General features: G+C 35.4%; 1 protein-coding gene across 7 annotated transcripts in view; it reads right to left on the bottom strand.

Moving 5' to 3' along the window:
• The window catches only part of ercc6l2 (excision repair cross-complementation group 6-like 2), a 79,020-nt gene that overhangs the window by 46,413 nt on the left and 13,395 nt on the right, over nt 1-19,212 (bottom strand). For 6 of the 7 annotated variants that reach the window (XR_005634335.1, XM_039758856.1, XM_039758858.1 and 3 more), the window contains exons 4-10: nt 18,060-18,176; nt 17,735-17,928; nt 12,084-12,245; nt 11,376-11,583; nt 5,777-5,917; nt 4,842-4,958; nt 1,710-1,829 (exon numbers count right to left, since the gene is read on the bottom strand). Coding sequence is in view for 6 of the 7 variants with exons in the window: in XM_039758856.1 (XP_039614790.1) it covers nt 1,710-1,829; nt 4,842-4,958; nt 5,777-5,917; nt 11,376-11,583; nt 12,084-12,245; nt 17,735-17,928; nt 18,060-18,176 (1,059 nt within the window). In the remaining variant the exon portion in view is untranslated. Of the gene's footprint in view, nt 1-1,709; nt 1,830-4,841; nt 4,959-5,776; nt 5,918-11,375; nt 11,584-12,083; nt 12,246-16,476; nt 16,586-17,734; nt 17,929-18,059; nt 18,177-19,212 lie in introns of those variants that run through there. The other variant, XM_039758861.1, reaches the window with a different exon arrangement.

The following is a 19,212-nucleotide window of genomic DNA, read 5'->3' as shown; positions in this document are numbered from 1 at the left end:
TAAATTGCTCACCATGTCATTTTTTTAAATCAAGCAAATGTGATATGCATTTATCAAAAAACTCTCAAAATAGATTATTTTGTTGCATTTTAATTGGAAGATTTTAAAAAGTCTAAAAAATAAGAGCTACATGCTTTTCAAAATATGTATGATTTCTAGATTTAAATATAAAAGTAGCTAACTTATAAAAATAAACAGAATCAGAGGTTCAATCAATGGCAACTTGTGATGATCAGGTTCTTACACACTGTCAGCATCGCAAAAAAGGATAGTAAGTAGTTGCACTGTCATCAGAACAGTATGTTTTGCTAATGTATTTAATTTAAATGATGCTGTTAGATGAATTTGTCAAACTGTGCACTTACTCTTTCCAAAGTTTATTCAAATTGGTCCTATTGTGGTGTGAAAGTTAATAAATATTTTGTATGTCTTTATTTTTAAGTCAGACAAAGCAAATCTATTATTAGTGTTTAATTCATGAGAACAGAAATGCTTTGATGTTTAAAGAACCCCCCACCCCTATGTTGGACCGAGAGCCTATGGCCATCCACAAAGCCATAAGAAAAGCAATTGGGAGATGTGTCACACCAGAATTCTACTGGTCTGAAGTTGTCTGTTTGGGATTGGTTTGAATCAAAGGCCAGTCTGTACCATGACGCCCTATTAGTGTAACGATTTGGACAAAGAATGTATAAATTTGATCACTTTACCCCTTCCTCTCTCTTATACCATTGTCATGAAGAAGCATCTCTCTGTCACACCACTGCCAAGAGGAGCACAACTCGGCGGCCATATTGAGAAAGGCATGCTGCCTGTACTGAAGAAAGCTAGAAATGAAACTTAACTAGAGACATTTAAAGTAGCTATAAATCTGTGTGACACTTGAAACTACATATCAGCATTAATCAGGTTGTATGGTGGCCAATATTTACATGTACTTTGCTTATTGTTATTACTTAATGCATATTATCAATAATACATTATTTAAAGTTATAATTTAACTTAAGCTTGTCTTTCACTCTATATAATTACCTGAAGTTATAGATGTAGAAGAGAAGGTGGGGGAAGTTATAAAGTATAATACTTCATAAACAGGGGGTCAGAATTTAGCTTGGACACTGTGATACACCGTACACCTTACAAAGGATGCCCATTGATCTTTAATGACCACAGAGAGTCAGGACCTCGGTTTTACGTTTCATCTGAAGGATGGAATCATTTTATAGCACAGTGTCCCTATCACCACGCTGGGGCATTGGGATCCACATTCAGACCACAGGGTAAGCACTCGATGCTGGCCTCACCTAATCCTATTCTAGCAGCAACCCAAGATTTTCCTTGGGTTGCTCTTCCATCCAAGTTCTGGCCGGGCCCAAACATACTTAGCTTTAGGTGAAGGATTTATTTGCTACAAAAGGTATTTTAATAAATTATGATATATAAAGTTACCAAAAAAGTATCCAAACAAAAAATCCTTTATACTTTCATATTTTGATAAGCCAACTGACTATTTGGTTGGAAATTTTGCTGACAAAATAAAAGCACAGATTTGACTAAGAGAAGTAATTTGACCATGACCATCAATTCAGCCTAATTATAAGAAATGCTAAAAATGGTATTTAAGTGCAAAAACTGTACAACAGGGTCCATAGTTATACTTATTCTCCAAATAATAAAGTACATTATTTTCTTTCTTATAAAAAGCTTACCTTCATTTTCCCACTGTACTTAGGATCAGAAATAATTTCAAAGGCTGAATGGTCACTCTGTTTTACAAATTCTGGAAACTTGCTGAACACTTGCATACAGACTCCTTTTATACATTTCACCTAAAAGTAAATATGATTGATCAATAACTGAAATTTTTTTTATATACTGTATCTTGTAGAAAACAGGATGAGGGTAAAATCAGAGGCCACTATGAACAAAGCTGTCTATATACTCCATAATGGGCCGTCATTAAGCACATTTACAGTAGCTCAACTTAAAAGAGACATGGATCTGCAATATACAGTATTTATAAAAATTGTAATAAACAGGAAGCAGGAGAGACTGATATTGAATTTTGTTCAAATTAACTAACAGGTTCAATTATGGCAGAGTAAGTAAACAACTTAAAAGCTAGATCTGTAAAATAGGTAAACGGTTTACATTGGCATAAATAAAACAGAGCTTTGCTTCTTCCTTTTCTTACTTTTGGATAATGTTTGTCATTTCTCTATTTTTATATATATATATATATATATATATATATATATATATACAAATAATATATATATATATATAAACTCTGAGTTTTCACATTGAATTCAATACTACTGCCTTTCTTGGTAGCCCTGGGTGCGTGGAAAGAAACAGCCTTGGACATGACGCCTTAGCTAGTCACACACACATACACATAAACCATTTATACAATGGCCAATACAGAGTGTCCAATCAACCTAAACTTAACTTATGATGCTTGAACCGTAAAACTACGTGCTACAATTCTTCAGAATTATATTATAATCAGTACCTACAAATCAAGCATCGAATCAAGCCCTTCAGCAAACACATTCTCAACATTCTAAATAAAGTCAATACTGTGACCAGAATATGACTCAAAGTCTTCACATTCCATATTACTAGCATTCTGTAACTTTTCTAGGACTTCCTCAACCGTATGTTTTTGAAGGAGACATTTTGCTAACACAAACTTCAAGACTTATTGTGCATCAATTAAATAATCCCCTTGCGTGATGGTGTGTAAAGATGAGCTGTAACACACACAGCTTATTTTCTACCTTTTACGCTCAGCTGTGACATGTAATATGAAAGACCAATCACAGACAACTATACATCTCTGGTATTCTCTGAATCTCCATTATCCAATGGTAATGAGCCTTTCACTGTATGTTATTTAAAACAGGTGGGATCTTTGATAAAATCAGATTTGCTCAGCTGTGACATGCTTTTCGCCTCGGCATACACATGTGCAAATCAAATATTTTACTAACAAAAGAGAGCTGACAAAATAGAAACTTAGGATTTATTTGAAAGAAGACACCCATGGGTATGTATAAATACCATTGTTGCTTTTGGTTGACTTGTGGGTTTACTGCAATATAAAACAAACAACTCTGAAATATGCCAGTGTCCACTGTGTGTAAGTGGTTACACTCTGAGTGAGGAGCAATGTGAAATTTAGACTGGCAATGTGACAGAAGTAAATTACCCTCTAATCAAGTTATGTTAAACTATTTTTAAACATCTGATGATACCAAAACACTTTGTTAGCTACTTACTAAAGTTGAACTACACAAATATCTAATTAGTGACTGAAAGGCAAGCTACATAACATAACAACATGCAACCCACTTAATCCAATTTAGGGCTACAGGGGTTCAGAACTATCCTGGCAGCAGTGGACCATATACCAATCCATTGTCATCATTATGCTCTTAAAGCATGCTAGATATCTCTAAAGAACAATGAACTGTTACTTTGTTACTTCAATACCTCAACCTCACTGCATGTATATTACACATAAAGCATAATTTATAAATGATTAAAATAATAATAAACAGCCTTTAAGTTTCTAAGGTCCTTTAAATCACAAAACTGTTAATGAGCTTAATTTGGAATAATGGCATTTACACATTGTACACAGTGTACTCCATAAAAAGACCTACAGCTGGAATCCTGTTGTAACGAAATTCATGGGACCATAAATATTTTTGTTATAACGGAAATTACATTACAAGGAATATGGGGAAAATATGCGTGTTATTATGAAAGGGGTCCCTGGCGATGCGCTGCCTGTAATAGCAGCAATACAAGGACAGCTTGTGGCTGCTCTGCTATATCCGGTAAACAGTAAGCCAAAGGCAAAGCCATTGGTTGTCCTCTGCAAGATCAGGCTTACCACGTAATATGCTTGTTGCATGATGTTTAGAACATTTAACACCGGATTTTGACCTGCTCTTCCTCACACTCTCCTGGGTCTGCCATGGCACTGATTCTGAGCCGCCGTTGTTCTTATAATCTGAAGATGAGAGATAAAGCAAGACGATTCCCCCCATGTTGTGGCTCCTAAGTCGTATGCTTGAGTACTAAAGTAACAGCTCCGATTTTGAATGAAGTCTTAAGACTATACCTGCTTTCTCTATACAGTAATAAAGTACCTGTACATTCCTTGGAAACCTGGACTCACCTTCCTGTCTATCATGCAACTTTGTGACCAAAGTTTGACAATATCTGTATAAAAAAACATTTTATCTGAAAACTTTTTTTATAGAAATACAGGTATGAATACAGAACGAAAACGAGAGGTTAGATGTAACTTTATTTTCAGCATTACCTGATGCCATTTCTCACTATTTTTACTCATTGAAAAGAAAGCTTTGAGAAGCACTATGAAACTTGAACAGTACAGTATCTGTGCACGACAAAACTGCCCAAGAGGATGCTTGGTGGAGTACTGACTCAGAATTCTTCTATGTATATGATGTCGTGCATACACTCCTGCCAAGCCTCACCAAGACTGCTCAAGATCAGAAATTTGCAACAAAATGTCACTTTCTTTAGGCCTAACAAGAAAGAGACTGTTTGTTGCAGGGTTTCTGAGACTCGGCAAAAGTATAAGCACTGGCATTAAGTATTTTTTGCATCGCATTATCAACTTCAGTGGCCATTTTTGGTTGAAAAAAATTATGTTATATTGAAATTTAGATTTTGTTAAAACGAAATCCGTTAAATATGTTGTATGAATGTTTGTCCGGGCCAACAAAATGTATTAGTTGTTCTGATAACTTTGTTACTTCGGTATTCAGTAAATTGGGATTTGACCTATATTCACTTACCTGCATCTCACTTACACCTTCCTTTGGCTGAAGCAAGGCCACATGGTTAGCTACCTTTCTCAGAACTGTAAGGTAGCTCAAACATAAGGTATGCACCGGGATGCCATCTTTATTTGTCTACAATAATTTAAAAAAAAAAAAAAAATCACACATAAACACTAGTTAACATATGGAATTGATAGAAACAAGCAATGACAGCCCTGTAAGATAATTATTAAGGGACCCAGGATAAAATAAATTTAGTTCATTAAAGTAAATCAGAGTTGTGTAGTAGAATGGTTGAAAAGATAGAAATTGTAACTTTAAACACATGTGGAATTTTTAAGAGCCCTAGGTAACTCTGTTGCATGAATTAATTACAAGTGACATTTAAATGCAGAACACAATAATTGTTTAAAGTAACATGATGCTGAGAGTGTACAAAAATAAAGTGCTGTGATTTTCTGGAATTTTAAAAACATATCCTTTTATCATGATGATCTAATATGCTGCAATGAAAATCCTTAAGCCATAAGCCCCAAGAACAAGATCAACTTCTGCGATTCACACCATCTCCTAAATTTAGACAAGTGAAAGCTGCTTTGGCTCACAACCATATCATTTTTCAATAAACCTGAAAGGGGCATTCTGCACTGCAGATTTCATATGTTGGCAAAGATAATCTTCTGTGTATTAAAATATATGAATTACTAGTTTCTAGTACTTGTGATTTATACAGTGTATGTTTCTTATTTTTCATGTACTCCATTGGTTTATAATAATCAGCTTATTATCACAGTAATCAAATCATAATCAATAGAGAGCTTAAATTAGACAGATAGATAGATAGATAGATAGATAGATAGATAGATAGATAGATACTTTATTAATCTCAAGGGGATTCATAATTTACTAAATGTCATATTTTACTTTAATATTGAAACATATTATTAAACCTTAAAGCAGCACTTCTTCCTTTGACGCCCACTATTACAGCTGCAGGGGTCCCAGCTACGCAGCAACAAACTAACATCTTCACAGTCCAAGACTGCTTTATAGACTGCTTGCTGAAACTCTGTCAAAGCACAATAAACTACCTGCAAAGAGAAAAGACAAAGTATTAAATCCAACCTGCACATCCAAGTCATCGGGCTGGTGCCGTTCCTAGCAATAATCGGGCACAAGGGCAGGAGTAACACCTGTACAGGGCACCAACCTATTGCAGGGCGATTACAAAACACACACTAGGGCCAATTTAGAACACCTATTAACCTACATGTTTATACCTTAGTGTGTGTGTGTGTATATATATATTATATATATATATATATATATATATATATATTTCTCAGTTTTTTATTTTTAATAAATTTGCAAAAACCTCAAGTAAACTTTTTTCACATTGTCATTATGGGGTGTTGTGTGTAGAATTCTGAGGAAAACAAATGAATTTAATCCATTTTGGAATAAGGTTGTAACATAACAAAATGTGTAAAACATGATGTGCTGTGAATACTTTCCGGATGCACTGTGTATATATATATATATATATATATATATATATATATATATATATATATATATATATATATATATATATAAAGAGAGAGTCATATGAAAAAGTTTGGGAACCCCTCTCAGCCAGCATAATAATTTACTTTCAACAAAAAAAGATGGTAAAACAGTGGTATGTTTCATTTCCTAGGAACATCTGAGTACTGGGGTGTTTTTCTGACAGCATGGGATCCTCAAAGCAACTCTCAAAAGACTGCTCAGTATCATGGTTTAGGGAAGGCTACAAAAAGCTATCTCAGAGGTTTAAACTGTCAGTTTCAACTGTAAGGAATATAATCAGGAAATGGAAGGCCACAGGAAACAGTTGCTGTTAAACCCAGGTCTGGCAGGCCAAGAAAAATACAGGAGCAGCATATGTGCAGGATTGTGAGAATGGTTACAGACAACCCACAGATCACCTCCAAAGACCTGCAAGAACATCTTGCTGCAGATGGTGTATCTGTACATCGTTCTACAATTCAGCACAATTTGCACAAAGAACATCTGTATGGTAGGGTGATGAAAAAGAAGCCCTTTCTGCACTCACACCACAAACAGAGTCACTTGTTATATGCAAATGCTCATTTAGACAAGCCAGATTCATTTTGGAACAAAGTGCAGTGTTCTCCCTAGCGTCTTTTAGCCGGGCGCCCCACCCAGCTAATTTAGTTGAGCACCCGGCTGTCATCTCGCATGACATTGTAAGATGACAGCCGCAGATCTAATGATCTGCAGAGATGGCAAGGGACGAGCGGGCGGGTGGGCAAATATTTTAGAGGTAGGATCGCAAGTTGCAAGATGCTAAAGCTAATAGCGGGGATCGAGGCGGAGAGTAGTTCACAAGCAAAGAGTATGGGGAGGTTTGCTTTTAAAAGGGGGGTGTACATGGTAATAGCAGGGGCGGAGCAGTTTAATTACAGTAGCAAGAAGTATGGAGAGGTGGGCAGGCGAGAGGAGGCTGTACATGCTAATAGCAGGAGCGGAGCGGCACTTCACAAGTAAAGACGGTGTGGAGGTGGGCAGGCGAGAGGAGGACTGATAAAATAAAATAAAAAAAATACTCATGGAACCAGCCTATCAGATATCAGTAAAAGGGGGTCAGGAAGTGACGTATCTGTTCTCAGTATCAGTGCAGCCTGTGTAGTGCTGCTAAGCGTTTGTCGAGAATAAAGTGGAAATGTCAATCATTTACCTCGAGATTAAAGTCGACATGTTGACTTTATTCTTGTAGTTTGTCATTAAAGTAGAACATCGTAAACTAAACTAAACTTCATCTTAAAATGAATATTTAATTTACTAGATTTTCTCAAACCCCGTCATAAATTATTTAGCGCATGAAATTCTTTGTGTTATCATGTGGTGATTGGTTATGAGGAGAAAGAAAAAGGAAGGATAGGAATTGGGGTTTTGGTACGTCAAATAGAGACAGCACGCATGCAATAAAGAAAGCCCATTCAGAAGAATATCCATTGAATTCTGTGTTCGTGTCTCCAACCACCAGGTCACGAACCCAACATTTACACAATATTTAAGTTAAACCTGTGTGATTCCCATTCATACTTCCAGTTTTTTGGAGCCTCGTCACACCTGCCATAAAGATCTCTACACTGAAAATACAAATGGGGAACCCTTACAGTGAGGGAGCAGCACTACCACCACACTACCGTGCATGTTTAATACCTGCTTTAGTGCATTTCATCATGAAAATTATATCAAGTATGTATCTTAGCATTGTAAATGTTCAGAGAGCAGGAATATCATGAAGTGAATGTATTCTGTGCAGCGATCCTTCCTAGTGCCTCCTCAGTGCAAGAGGAAGTCCGGTTAAGAAGCGTGTAGTGATTAACAACTCGGTCGGGGAACACTTAACACAAAGCATTTAATGCACTATACTACCTTATGACGGGGTTTGAGAAAATCTAGTAAATTAAACATTGATTTTAAGATGAAGTTTAGTTTACAACATTCTACTTTAATGACAAAATAAACTATGAGAATAAAGTGGAAATGTCGAGAATAAAGTCAACATGTCGACTTTATTCTCGACATGTAGTTTGTTTTTTTCTTCAATGTGCCCGCATTTTTTTTTCTTCATCGTAGCCCTAATATGCTTCTGTAGTTTTGTTGAAGTGACCCATCTGCCATTCCTTTTTTGTACATATCTTGCCCTGCCGTAGTGCAAGTGTGCATTGGATATCCAACAGGCTCTCACATTCCCATTCAAAAGTCTTGTTCATAGGTACTTTTAATTTATTCCAAACGTTTCACCAATATGAGCAAAAAAAAGTGTTCAGAAAACAACACTGCTCAGTTATTTCAGAAAAGAGATGCCTCAAACTAATGAAGGTGCAGCGTCAACTCCTCATGTGGCAATTTCAGACAAAGACATTGCAGAGACTGGTCCATCAGGGGAAATCTCTTTAGCACACACTCTGCCAATAGATAAATCTAAGCAGCGCTTATCCAGCATAAACAAACAATGGTTTAAAGATTTTGATTGGCTAATGGTCAAAGAAAATGGTATGTGGTGCTCATTTTGCATGAAATATTCAAACAAACATCCCCCAAGGAGGGAGTTACTTTGGGTAAATGTGCCATACACAAGAATTCGAAAAGAAAGCTTGCTGGACCATGAAAAAAGTAAATCGGACATTGAGTCTTCTGCTGACCTTTTAGGAAAGAGTGTACTAGAGCAAACTGGAATCGGTCAAATTGAAAGATCTGTATCTGTGTTAAATAACTTATAGAGAGATATGCATTTGTGGGAGCTTTAAGATCCATGTATTGGTTGGCAAAAAAAGAGTTGCCACATACAACATTGATGGAAAAGCTGTTGGAACACTGTAAAGAAATGGGTTGTTCCTTTTCTAAGAAGAAAACAAAAATAAATATTTAACTGAAGACACCATCTGCATATGCAAGTTAAGAATATTTCTTAATTTTTTTCATTGTTTTCACTTTTCTTCCCGACAGTGACAATACAAATTTTTGTTAGGGTTGCAGGATCCTGAATTGGATACTTCTTAAATTTAATAAAAAATATTCTGGCACAAGTGTCAAACCTTAAAAAAGGAAGTCATATTGAGCATTGGAAAATAATAATAATTAAGTAACCACCAAATTTCCCCATCCCACCACACCCGGCTACTTTTTCATGCCACCCGGCTGGCAAAAATTTCTGGGGAGAACATTGAAAGTGCTTTGGACTGATGAGACAAAAATGTAGTTATTTGGTCATAACAAAAAGCGCTTTGCATGGCGGAAGAACAACACCGCTTTCCAAGAAAAACACCTGCTACCTACTCTCAAATTTGGTGGAGGTTCCATCATGCTGTGGGGCTGTGTGGCTAGTTCAGGGACTGGGGCCCTTGTTAAAGTCAAGGGTCTGATGAATTCAACCCAACATTAACAAATTCTTCTGGATAATGTTCAAGCATCAGTCACAAACTAGAAGTTACACAGGGGTTGGATATTCCAACAAGACAATGACCCACAACACAGTTCGAAATCTACAAAGGCATTCATGCAGAGGAAGAAGTACTATGTTCTGAAATGGCCTTCACAGTCCACTGACTTGAATATCATCGGGAATCTATGGGATGATTTGAAGCAGACTGTCCATGCTTGGCAGATATCAAATTTAACTGAACTGGAGAGATTTTGTATGGAAGAATGGTCAAAAATCCATCCAGAATCCAGACACTCATCAAAGGCTATAGGAGGCGTAGAGAGGCTGTTATATTTGCAAAAGGAGGCTCAACTAAGTATTGATATAGCATCTCTGTTGGGGTGCCCAAATTTATGCACCTGTCTAATTTTGTTATGATGCATATTGCATATTTTCTTTTAATCCAATAAACTTAATTGGCCAAATAAATAACATTCGATGTTTTGAAGGAATCATTTTATGACACGATTTACCTTTATTTATTTACTTACTTCCTAAAGGCTAAAGTCACAAGTAGTGTGCAGAGGACATGCTCAAAACTATGTGTAATGCCATGAAAAGTGCCTGCTGACACTTTAGTATGCAAGCAATGGTATGTGCATTCTTGCTCCGATGTAGTAGGGAGCTGAATTTACCTCTGTTACAGCACGTCTATGTGAAAACAGCAGTATCAGATGCGGGGGTGGGGTGTGTTTGGGCTCGTGAACACGGCTGAGATAATAAAACTGACTATAAAAAAAAAAAAAATAAGGCGGCTTTTTGTTTCTGCAGTTATATTTTTGAATAAAAGCGAACTGCTGTGTTAGATTTGTACCTTTTGTGAAAGTATTTGTGTGATACTTCAGGCTTCATACATTATATAGTTTATGCCTACATTTTGTCATCTACTAGTAGAATATAAAAAACGTTTCTGTGTTAACAATGTGTTTACACAGATTACTGTAGAAACGGAACAGACATGAAATGCATGTGTTCCAAACAACAATCTATTATTTCCACTCTAAAACTCCACTTCACTCCCAGAAAATCAATCAAGGCATGAGGTGGGAGAAGTTTGTGCACGTTCTAAGTTGGTGGGGGGATGGAATAGCCGGCTTCTTCTGTTCAATTACCTCTTTACCAATATATTTCTAACAAAAATCAAAGGGACAGCAGATGCTGTAATGTATGATTTTAGTCATGGAAATAATTTAAATTTCAGTATAGTGGTACATAATACATACAAGTGAATGACTTATTATAGTATGAGAACACATTTAACCAAAGTCAAAAAAGGTGGTAGATGGTATAATGTGATTTTATTCCAGAAAATGATTGGTACTATACCAGCAAATAATACAGTATGTAAAAGTGAATAATTTATTTTTTAAGTGGTCTAGTAACAGAACTAGCTGTAATACAATATTCCATCCTGAGATAAAAGAAAAAAGCAATACTTTAGAAGTAAAGCTAAAGCTTTCCACCTGGGATCAAATGTACTGAATCATTACTACCATGTTCTTGATTAGCAATTAAGGAACACTAAAGGAGCAAAGATATTGTTTTAGACTTACTCTGTCATCTTTCTTTGGTAACTGACTGCTTATAAGAAACTTAGTTCGCCTCAGGAACCAGCAAGAAATTTTTTTGGCTAGTTTGTAAACAGCTCTTCTTCCCAATGCCAGCCCTCGTTTAGTCACATTGTGCCTTTGCCCATTCTCTATGGGATCAGAAAAGTTAGACTTGAACCAGTTCAGGCTTCCTAAACATCCAGGAATTGCCCTGAAGACAATAAGTAAACAAACACAAATAAGCAAACAAACAAACAAATAAATAAACAAAATGGTAAAGCAAACAGTACATTTAAGATTAATTTAAAATATATGCAGTGTTAAATTACAAATGTTTTTTAAATATAAAAGTGTAAATATTAGGTAAAATAAATGATGTACTTAAACTGATCTAAATAAAGATCAAAATAAATAGCATAGACTCACAATCACTTTCTGGCTGTGAAGATGAATTTAATTCAAATAATTATGAGAATTTACAAACATGTAACATTTAATATATTTCAAAACATACTGTATACATTTTTAAAGGGGCTTCATTCCATTAGAAATAACAGATTGCATGTATAATATTGCTTTTCAACAACATTAATGTAATGTAAAGATTTTGAAATTATTGTGATAAGAGAAAGGAGGACAGTGGAACATTAAAGCATGAAATATGCAAAGAAATAGAAAAATAGAAATATCAAATGTAAAAAAAAACCTTACCAGTCCACTACACACCACAATTCTTCCATATTATTTTGAAGAATTGTTCCAGTTAATCCAATTCGAATTTTGCATTTTAAAGCTTTCATTGCCACAGTAATCTGCGAGTTTGGATTTTTTATTTTGTGAACTTCATCAACAATTACAGCAGACCATTCGATTCTATAAGGGATGGAAAATAGGAAATGCTTCCACTTAAAAACAAGATCAGTTATATAAAAAAAAAAAAACCTTTCACACATGCATACACCGTGAAGTGACACTAATCTGGAAGATGTATTTTCCTTACAAATGGCTAGATTTCATTTCCTGCTTGTAAAAATAGTTTTATATGCATTATTATTACTAATAGAGAGGAAACAAATGGAAATTACTCCAGGGCTGTAGGTAAGGCAAAATTACCTTTATATAAAAAGGACATTACACTCTTTCAAGGTATAGGAGACAAATTTACATCAGTTAAAAAAATCAGTTACAAAAAAAGAAAAATACACATGCAAACACATATAATATATAGTGACACTAATCTCATGTTTCCTTACAAACTGTTCCATTTCATTCTCCACTTGTAAAAATCTTTCAAGATTGTGTGTTTTTATATATAGTTTCATTACTAATATCTCTATATATAATCTTCATTTGGATCTTGATCTTTGTTTGTCCGCAAATGAATTAGAAGAAGAAGCACTAGATGGCAGTAGAGAGACAGCTAAAACATACGAATTGCATTAAGAATCTCCTCCAGGCTTATACTACTGAAGACTGTAGTCACACCTCAAAACACAGACATTCAAACTAAACAAATTGTTGTGCTTTAAATTAACTAAAGAGATCTTCATTTAGATCTTGATCTTTGTTTGTCCGCGAATTCCACGCATGCGTAGGCCACCTTCCAATTTAGTATGTTGTTGTTACTCACGGATGTCAACAATGTGCCGGAATAACGAAAAGGGTGGTTGACAGTGTTACGCTGGTTAGCTCCTGAGGCCTGGTTAGAGAATGAGACTGCCGAAGATAAAAGGTATGTGCCTACGTAACATATGAATGAAATAAAGACAGTGGGTAAAATGAATGACAACGTAACAGCACGTTCCGGAAATTATTATTGTTACGTTGTAGACGGCGAGTGCTGCACGTCTCACTGTTGTACTGTGGCTTACTCACATGTCAGTGAAGTGATCCCTATTTATGCTTTAAAAAGCCTGGATACCTATGTGTCCCTCTTTTATAACCATTGCTCCGTGTATATTGCCTTACTCTTTGGATTGCCACAAAGCAACCTGCGAGACTGGAGAAAGGTTGAGAAGAGATCGTGAGAGGAAACAACAGCGCAGTGAAAATGAGACGGACTGTGAACGGACAGAAGCAGAAATGCTTCTACACCACCACATAATTACGATTCGGACAGTGATTCCGAGTAGGCCGTTCCTATCGAATCAATATCCAAGGGTTTTCTTTTGTAATTTTGTTTCCCTTACAAAAAATCATAATGCTGTACGACGAAGGGCCCAGTTCACGACTGGCAGCCGCGTTTAAACAGGGAGCCCTTCACAGACAACTTTAACACGCGCAACGTAGTTGGGCGCACATGGCTAGTGGAAGAAATAAATGGGAAATCTTACAATGTTGGCTACAAAGTAAGATTACTTTTATATAAAAAAAGATGCATACTGTTGCAAGAAATTTTTGTGCAACTTTACTCAACTTGCATTATACACAGAATAAAGAAATGGATAGAACAACTAGTATCTGATCAGACAGCAGTGAACATGATTCAGTTCAGTTGTGCTGACTGAAAGTGGGCTCAAATCACAGTTTTTCAAGTCATGATCAAGTTCTAGGTTCTTGAATTCCATATCTTGAATTAAGTCTCTAGTAATTATCACAAATTCTGAACTCAAGCTATAATTACCAGTATTCACATACAATTAAGCTGCAAGCTCTCAAAACTATAATTATCTGTTCTAAATTCTTATGTCTTATATGTAATGCATGGTTTATTATACACTATTTCAATATTACAAATCTTATTTAACTCCTTGCACTTTCTCTTTTGAATTAAACTGTTTGCTCTTGGAAATCTGTAGCAAGTAGAAAAACAAGTAGTTGTTAACCTCTTTGTTCACTGCATGATACATGGTGTTACAGTCTCTCTTTAAGATATGAGAATAAAAATGGCTGTTGTTTTTCTTATTACAGAATTCTACAGGTCATCAGCAATCATGTGTTTTTTAGTAATGATGATGGACTAGAGTGTCTCCTAAACCTATAGAAATTATCGGAATCCTAAGTTGACCATTCAGTGCTAAACAGGTCACAGGTCTTATTTAGCATGATAATAAAATAATACTTTCCATGGCCTTTTGAAATTTTAAAGTGCCATGCACCCTCATGTTTCAGCCTACATTATACATTAATTATATCCAGGGCTTTTTTCATTTATGAAATCCAAACTTGTCAGGTAATCCGAGCCATTAAAACTATTAACCTTCTCGGTGTTAACTCCAAGTGTGACTTGGGCACGTACTTCTATGTAAATACGGTTATAAGCAGAAGTCAGACTCAGGCTGATGTGTAATGATTCACTTTACAGTTTTATGCTCGAATAACCCGAAGGATAGCAGTCTGCTCCTATCTAGGTGAAATAACATCATGCTACAAAATATCATGAAAAGTTCTATGTGTTCTGCCATTTTATGGTAACTCATCAATATTCATGAGTGGGACAGACCCATCAACCAAAAACACAATGGCAAATGAAAATCCATAAAGCCAGTTGTAGAACAAGCTGAAACTGTACCACTGCACAAATCAAACGATAGTGAAGACAATGTGAATTGATTACTAGACATGGACACAAACATTGAAATGGACATCTGCTCAGTAGATTCCGAGCTGTCAAGTTTCAGTGATGTTCATGTTTGGTGTTGACTTTATACTATTGGTGACAATCCTGCACCTCCTCATTGCCCATTTACAGGTAATCCCAGTATAAAGATTTGTGCTGATTATGATTATCTGGACTAAATATGATTTATTAATGATAGTCTGCTGGAGGAAATAGTTGTTGAAACGAATCGCTGTGCATGTCACTGTTACTGGCAGACTGTTGCCACAGAGGACATGTGGGCATTTTTCCATATCCTGATACTGCATGGCATAATGGGTAAACTAGTCTAGAGATGGTACTGGTCTAAAAACTGGTTGTTGCAGACATCCATTTTTGACAAAGTTATGAGTAAGTGTAATTTTTACTCATTATGAAATACATGTATTTCATTAATAATAATAATGAATCTGATATATGGGATAGTAGAAAGTGTATGTTCTGGGTTACAAGAGAAGGCTGTCGTGAATACAGCACATTGCATCCAATTGGGTATGATTTGGTATTAATTTCCTCATACTGTGTGAAGCACGCTTTGGGTACATCTCGAAATTGATGCTTTAAAACGGGTAGAAGGGACCAAGTGGGATGGCAAGTACATCATCTGTGCTATCAATCTCAGACCTTTTGCTTGACCAAGGTTAAACTGCTTGAAATTTTACTTCAAAGGAAAACTGAATCATACAGTACTGTGCAACCAAACCACTGTGATTTGTCTGTTGGCTCTTCTTATATGAACATGTAAAACTGCACCGTGATGCAGGAAAAAGTGCAAAATGAGTGAAAATAAGAGTAAAGACAAGAAAGATGTCTGCCTCCTAAGCACTTTTCACAATGCGGCAACTGTCAATGTCCATGTCAGAAGAAATGTGGAAATCACTATGCCTGGCAATATGACACGTCAAGTACTGATATTCCACTCTGTCATTTATAAGCAACAGAAAAAAAAGACTGTTAAGTATTCGATCTAAATGTTAAAGTGATCAACTTTATGTGTTAGTGATAAAAAACTATTACATGTTACAGAGAGAAATATTTTTCAATTACTTATCTTTATGTTACCAAAGTAAACTATGGAATAAAGAAGTGCTTTGCTTTGTGTGGCTGCAGGTCACTGTTTAATATAAATACAACTTTCTTATTCAGAGGCATTTAATCGAGTAGCATCAGATTCTCATGCAATATATACTACATAGATGTAATCAGTTATTGTTAAAATGTTATGGAAAAATGATAAGCACACTATATAACCTGGACAGTTCAAAACAATATTATTTCTGATGTTTAATAATATGCAAAATTGATTAACACGGAAATTGTTGGTAAGTAGTATACCATGCAAAGCAGTTCAACTATGATGTATGAGTAATAGCAAACCAAAAATGCTACTGTTGTGAATCATAACAGTGTATTAGAAGAAGCTGCTTTATTACAGATGCTGGATTGACCTCAATAAAGGATGGCTGCAAATTTCCAACTTTAGTAAATGAGTAAATAGTTGCTTACTTGTAGTTGTCATTCTTTTTTCATATAAATAGTTAAATGACTTTAGTACGATTCAACAATTGGTACCACAATGGTTAAAAAAGCCATCTTGGAAAACACTGGAACTCCTAAAATAACTACAATTGACCATTCTGCGAAAACAAATGCAGAGTCATGAAATTGTCAAAAAGATACTATACAATAGAAAAGACTATAAATACCTCTGATTTAAATGCAGAAACCTATTTTTTGTAATAAACGCCATCTCGATTTTCTATAATACTTGCCCTTCTGAATTTGGGCTCAATAATTTATCAAGTAACTGATGATTCTCTGCACAAAAATATTTTTCAACTTTAACATAATATAAAAATACACTGAACGATGAGAGTCCAAGGCAAAAAAAAAATGTTATAGTTATATTATTACATTCAGTCACAATAACAAAATTGCACTGGACAGACTGAACATTATCCTCCCTTTAAAATATCTGAATTAAAAATCGGTAGCATAGTAGTTGGTAACTGGCAGTTAACTAATAAAATATGACTACTGAAGGAGGACTATGGAAGTCCAAATCTCATTTCAACTCATCAGAACATTATGAAATATCAGACCGTATACAAGGAAAAGGCAATTGAATATAGCAGTCATAAGAAAAGCCCTCTGGAGTTTTAAACTACCAGTAAACAGTCATAATTACTGGCCTAGATATGGTAAATTACTATACTGTATTTATCTGTTGATGTATAATGCTTGAAAAAGTGTGGTGTTTTCTGTTTAACCAAATGCACTTCTCTATTTTTGTTTACATATATAGAGTATCTATACTGTCTGTGGCACAGTGTTAGTGCTGCTGCTTCTCAAATCCAGTGTATTGGTTTCTAATCCTGTCTGGTCACTGTCTGTTTAGAGTTTGCATGTTATCCTTGTGTCTGCATAAATACTCACTACTTTAAAAAAAAAAATGGTCAAGTTGGGTTAATTGGTGATTTCAAATTGTTCCCTGTGAGAGTGTGAGTGGTCTGTGCATTGGACTACTGATGACAGAATGTAAGTTAATTTGCAATATATATGTTTTTGAAGCACTGCCGCACTGAATCTGAAGACACTGGCAATGATCTTGAAGCACAGAGGTTACCTAAAAAGGCACTGTTTGAATTTAGCTTTTTAAAAAATATACAGTAGTGTGAGAATGCCAAGATTACTTTCAGGATAGGATAATTTACAGCATATATTGTTTTCTTAAACAAATTTTGCTAATAGTAACAGTCAATACCTGTTGAAATCGTCAAGATAAAGGCGAAGAGTTTCATATGTAGTTAAAGCATATTCAAATTTTCCTCTTTTAACTCGGGCAAACTCTTCTTCTTTCTTGTTTCCATGTAAGATAGTTCCTTTGAAGTATCCCCAAGTATCAAATTCATCTTTCCAGTTATAGAGGACGGAGAGAGGTGCAACAATTAAAAATAACTGTAAAACAAATAATGGCTAATGTAAAAAGGTAATATTTATAAATGTTTTATCATTTTTCAAAATATACTCTGAAGAAACTCACTTTACAATATTAAACACATGCTTTACATAAATATATGATATGATACCTTTTTGTTTTCACAGCCTGATTCAGGTCTCTGTGTCAATAAAAATTCAGGGACAAAGTTTTCTATGTCCTTCCGGGTGCCCTTTTTCTGTAGTGCTGCTGCTAGGAAGGAAATTACCTGAAATATTGTAGTATAACAGCTTTAAAGTTGAAAGATTATTTTAATCACATAACCTCATATATCAAATGGATGAAACTCCAGATATGCAATTAAAACACTTTGAATAAACTTTCATATGCAAACATGACATAACATAGGAAGAGACTGCTTGACTTAAGCAGGTGCCTTTACCCAATGAAGTCTACAATTTATATCTGACGTTTGACCAATATGGAGCAGGCCATCACTGTTCTCATCCTCAGAGCCTGAATCTTACTCCATTGGTTATCTATAACATCATTAAATAATAGCTAATTGTAAACAAACAGCCAAAGTTCCTTTCACAAACATTTTGTGAAATTGTTGCAAAATTTTGCTTAGCATGTCATTTTTCAACTGGGAAAACTCACTAAAAAGGGTGTTTTGGTGTTTTAAATTTTTTTCGAGAGGTTGAAAGAAAGGAATATTGCTCCTTAAGGGTTTGAGAACACCATACACTCCTTTTGGACACCTGTTTATTTCTCTGAAAAGGGTCTAGATGTTGTGACTTACTTTTTCCCATATAAATGGCTTTGTGACACTTTGAGCATGATCATCAGAGTGGGGGGATTGGGGGTTCCGGTTAGTGGGTCAGGTTGCAACCTGTTACCCAAAAGCGTGTTGCGACCTAGTGATTTGAGAAACACTGGTCTAGATGAAAATAAATGGAGGGCTGTCTTTTGGAAATTCAACATGGCTAAACACCGACTACAATAAGAAAAAAAGACTCTTAGACAGAAACTGTTACACAACAAGGCAATGAAACTGATGTTGAAATTAGTTTAGAAGTAAATTCTGTACTTGTGATCTTAGATGAGATCCCATGTTTACCAGTACAAAACTCTTAGCACTCTAATGAAGGTGTGCCCTGCTGCTGGTATGAACTGTAGTCCCCATGTTTGCATTGACTTTTTGGTTGCCAGTTTCCCACAATTACATAGGTTCACACAAAGTAAGAGCAATTTACAAAGTGATGGAAGTGGCTACTTGTAAGAGATGTAACAAGTGTTACATT

Source organism: Polypterus senegalus, chromosome 7 (assembly GCF_016835505.1).
Source record: "Polypterus senegalus isolate Bchr_013 chromosome 7, ASM1683550v1, whole genome shotgun sequence".
In the NCBI taxonomy this organism is placed as follows: domain Eukaryota; kingdom Metazoa; phylum Chordata; class Cladistia; order Polypteriformes; family Polypteridae; genus Polypterus; species Polypterus senegalus.
This window is presented reverse-complemented; position numbering and strand designations above follow the sequence as displayed.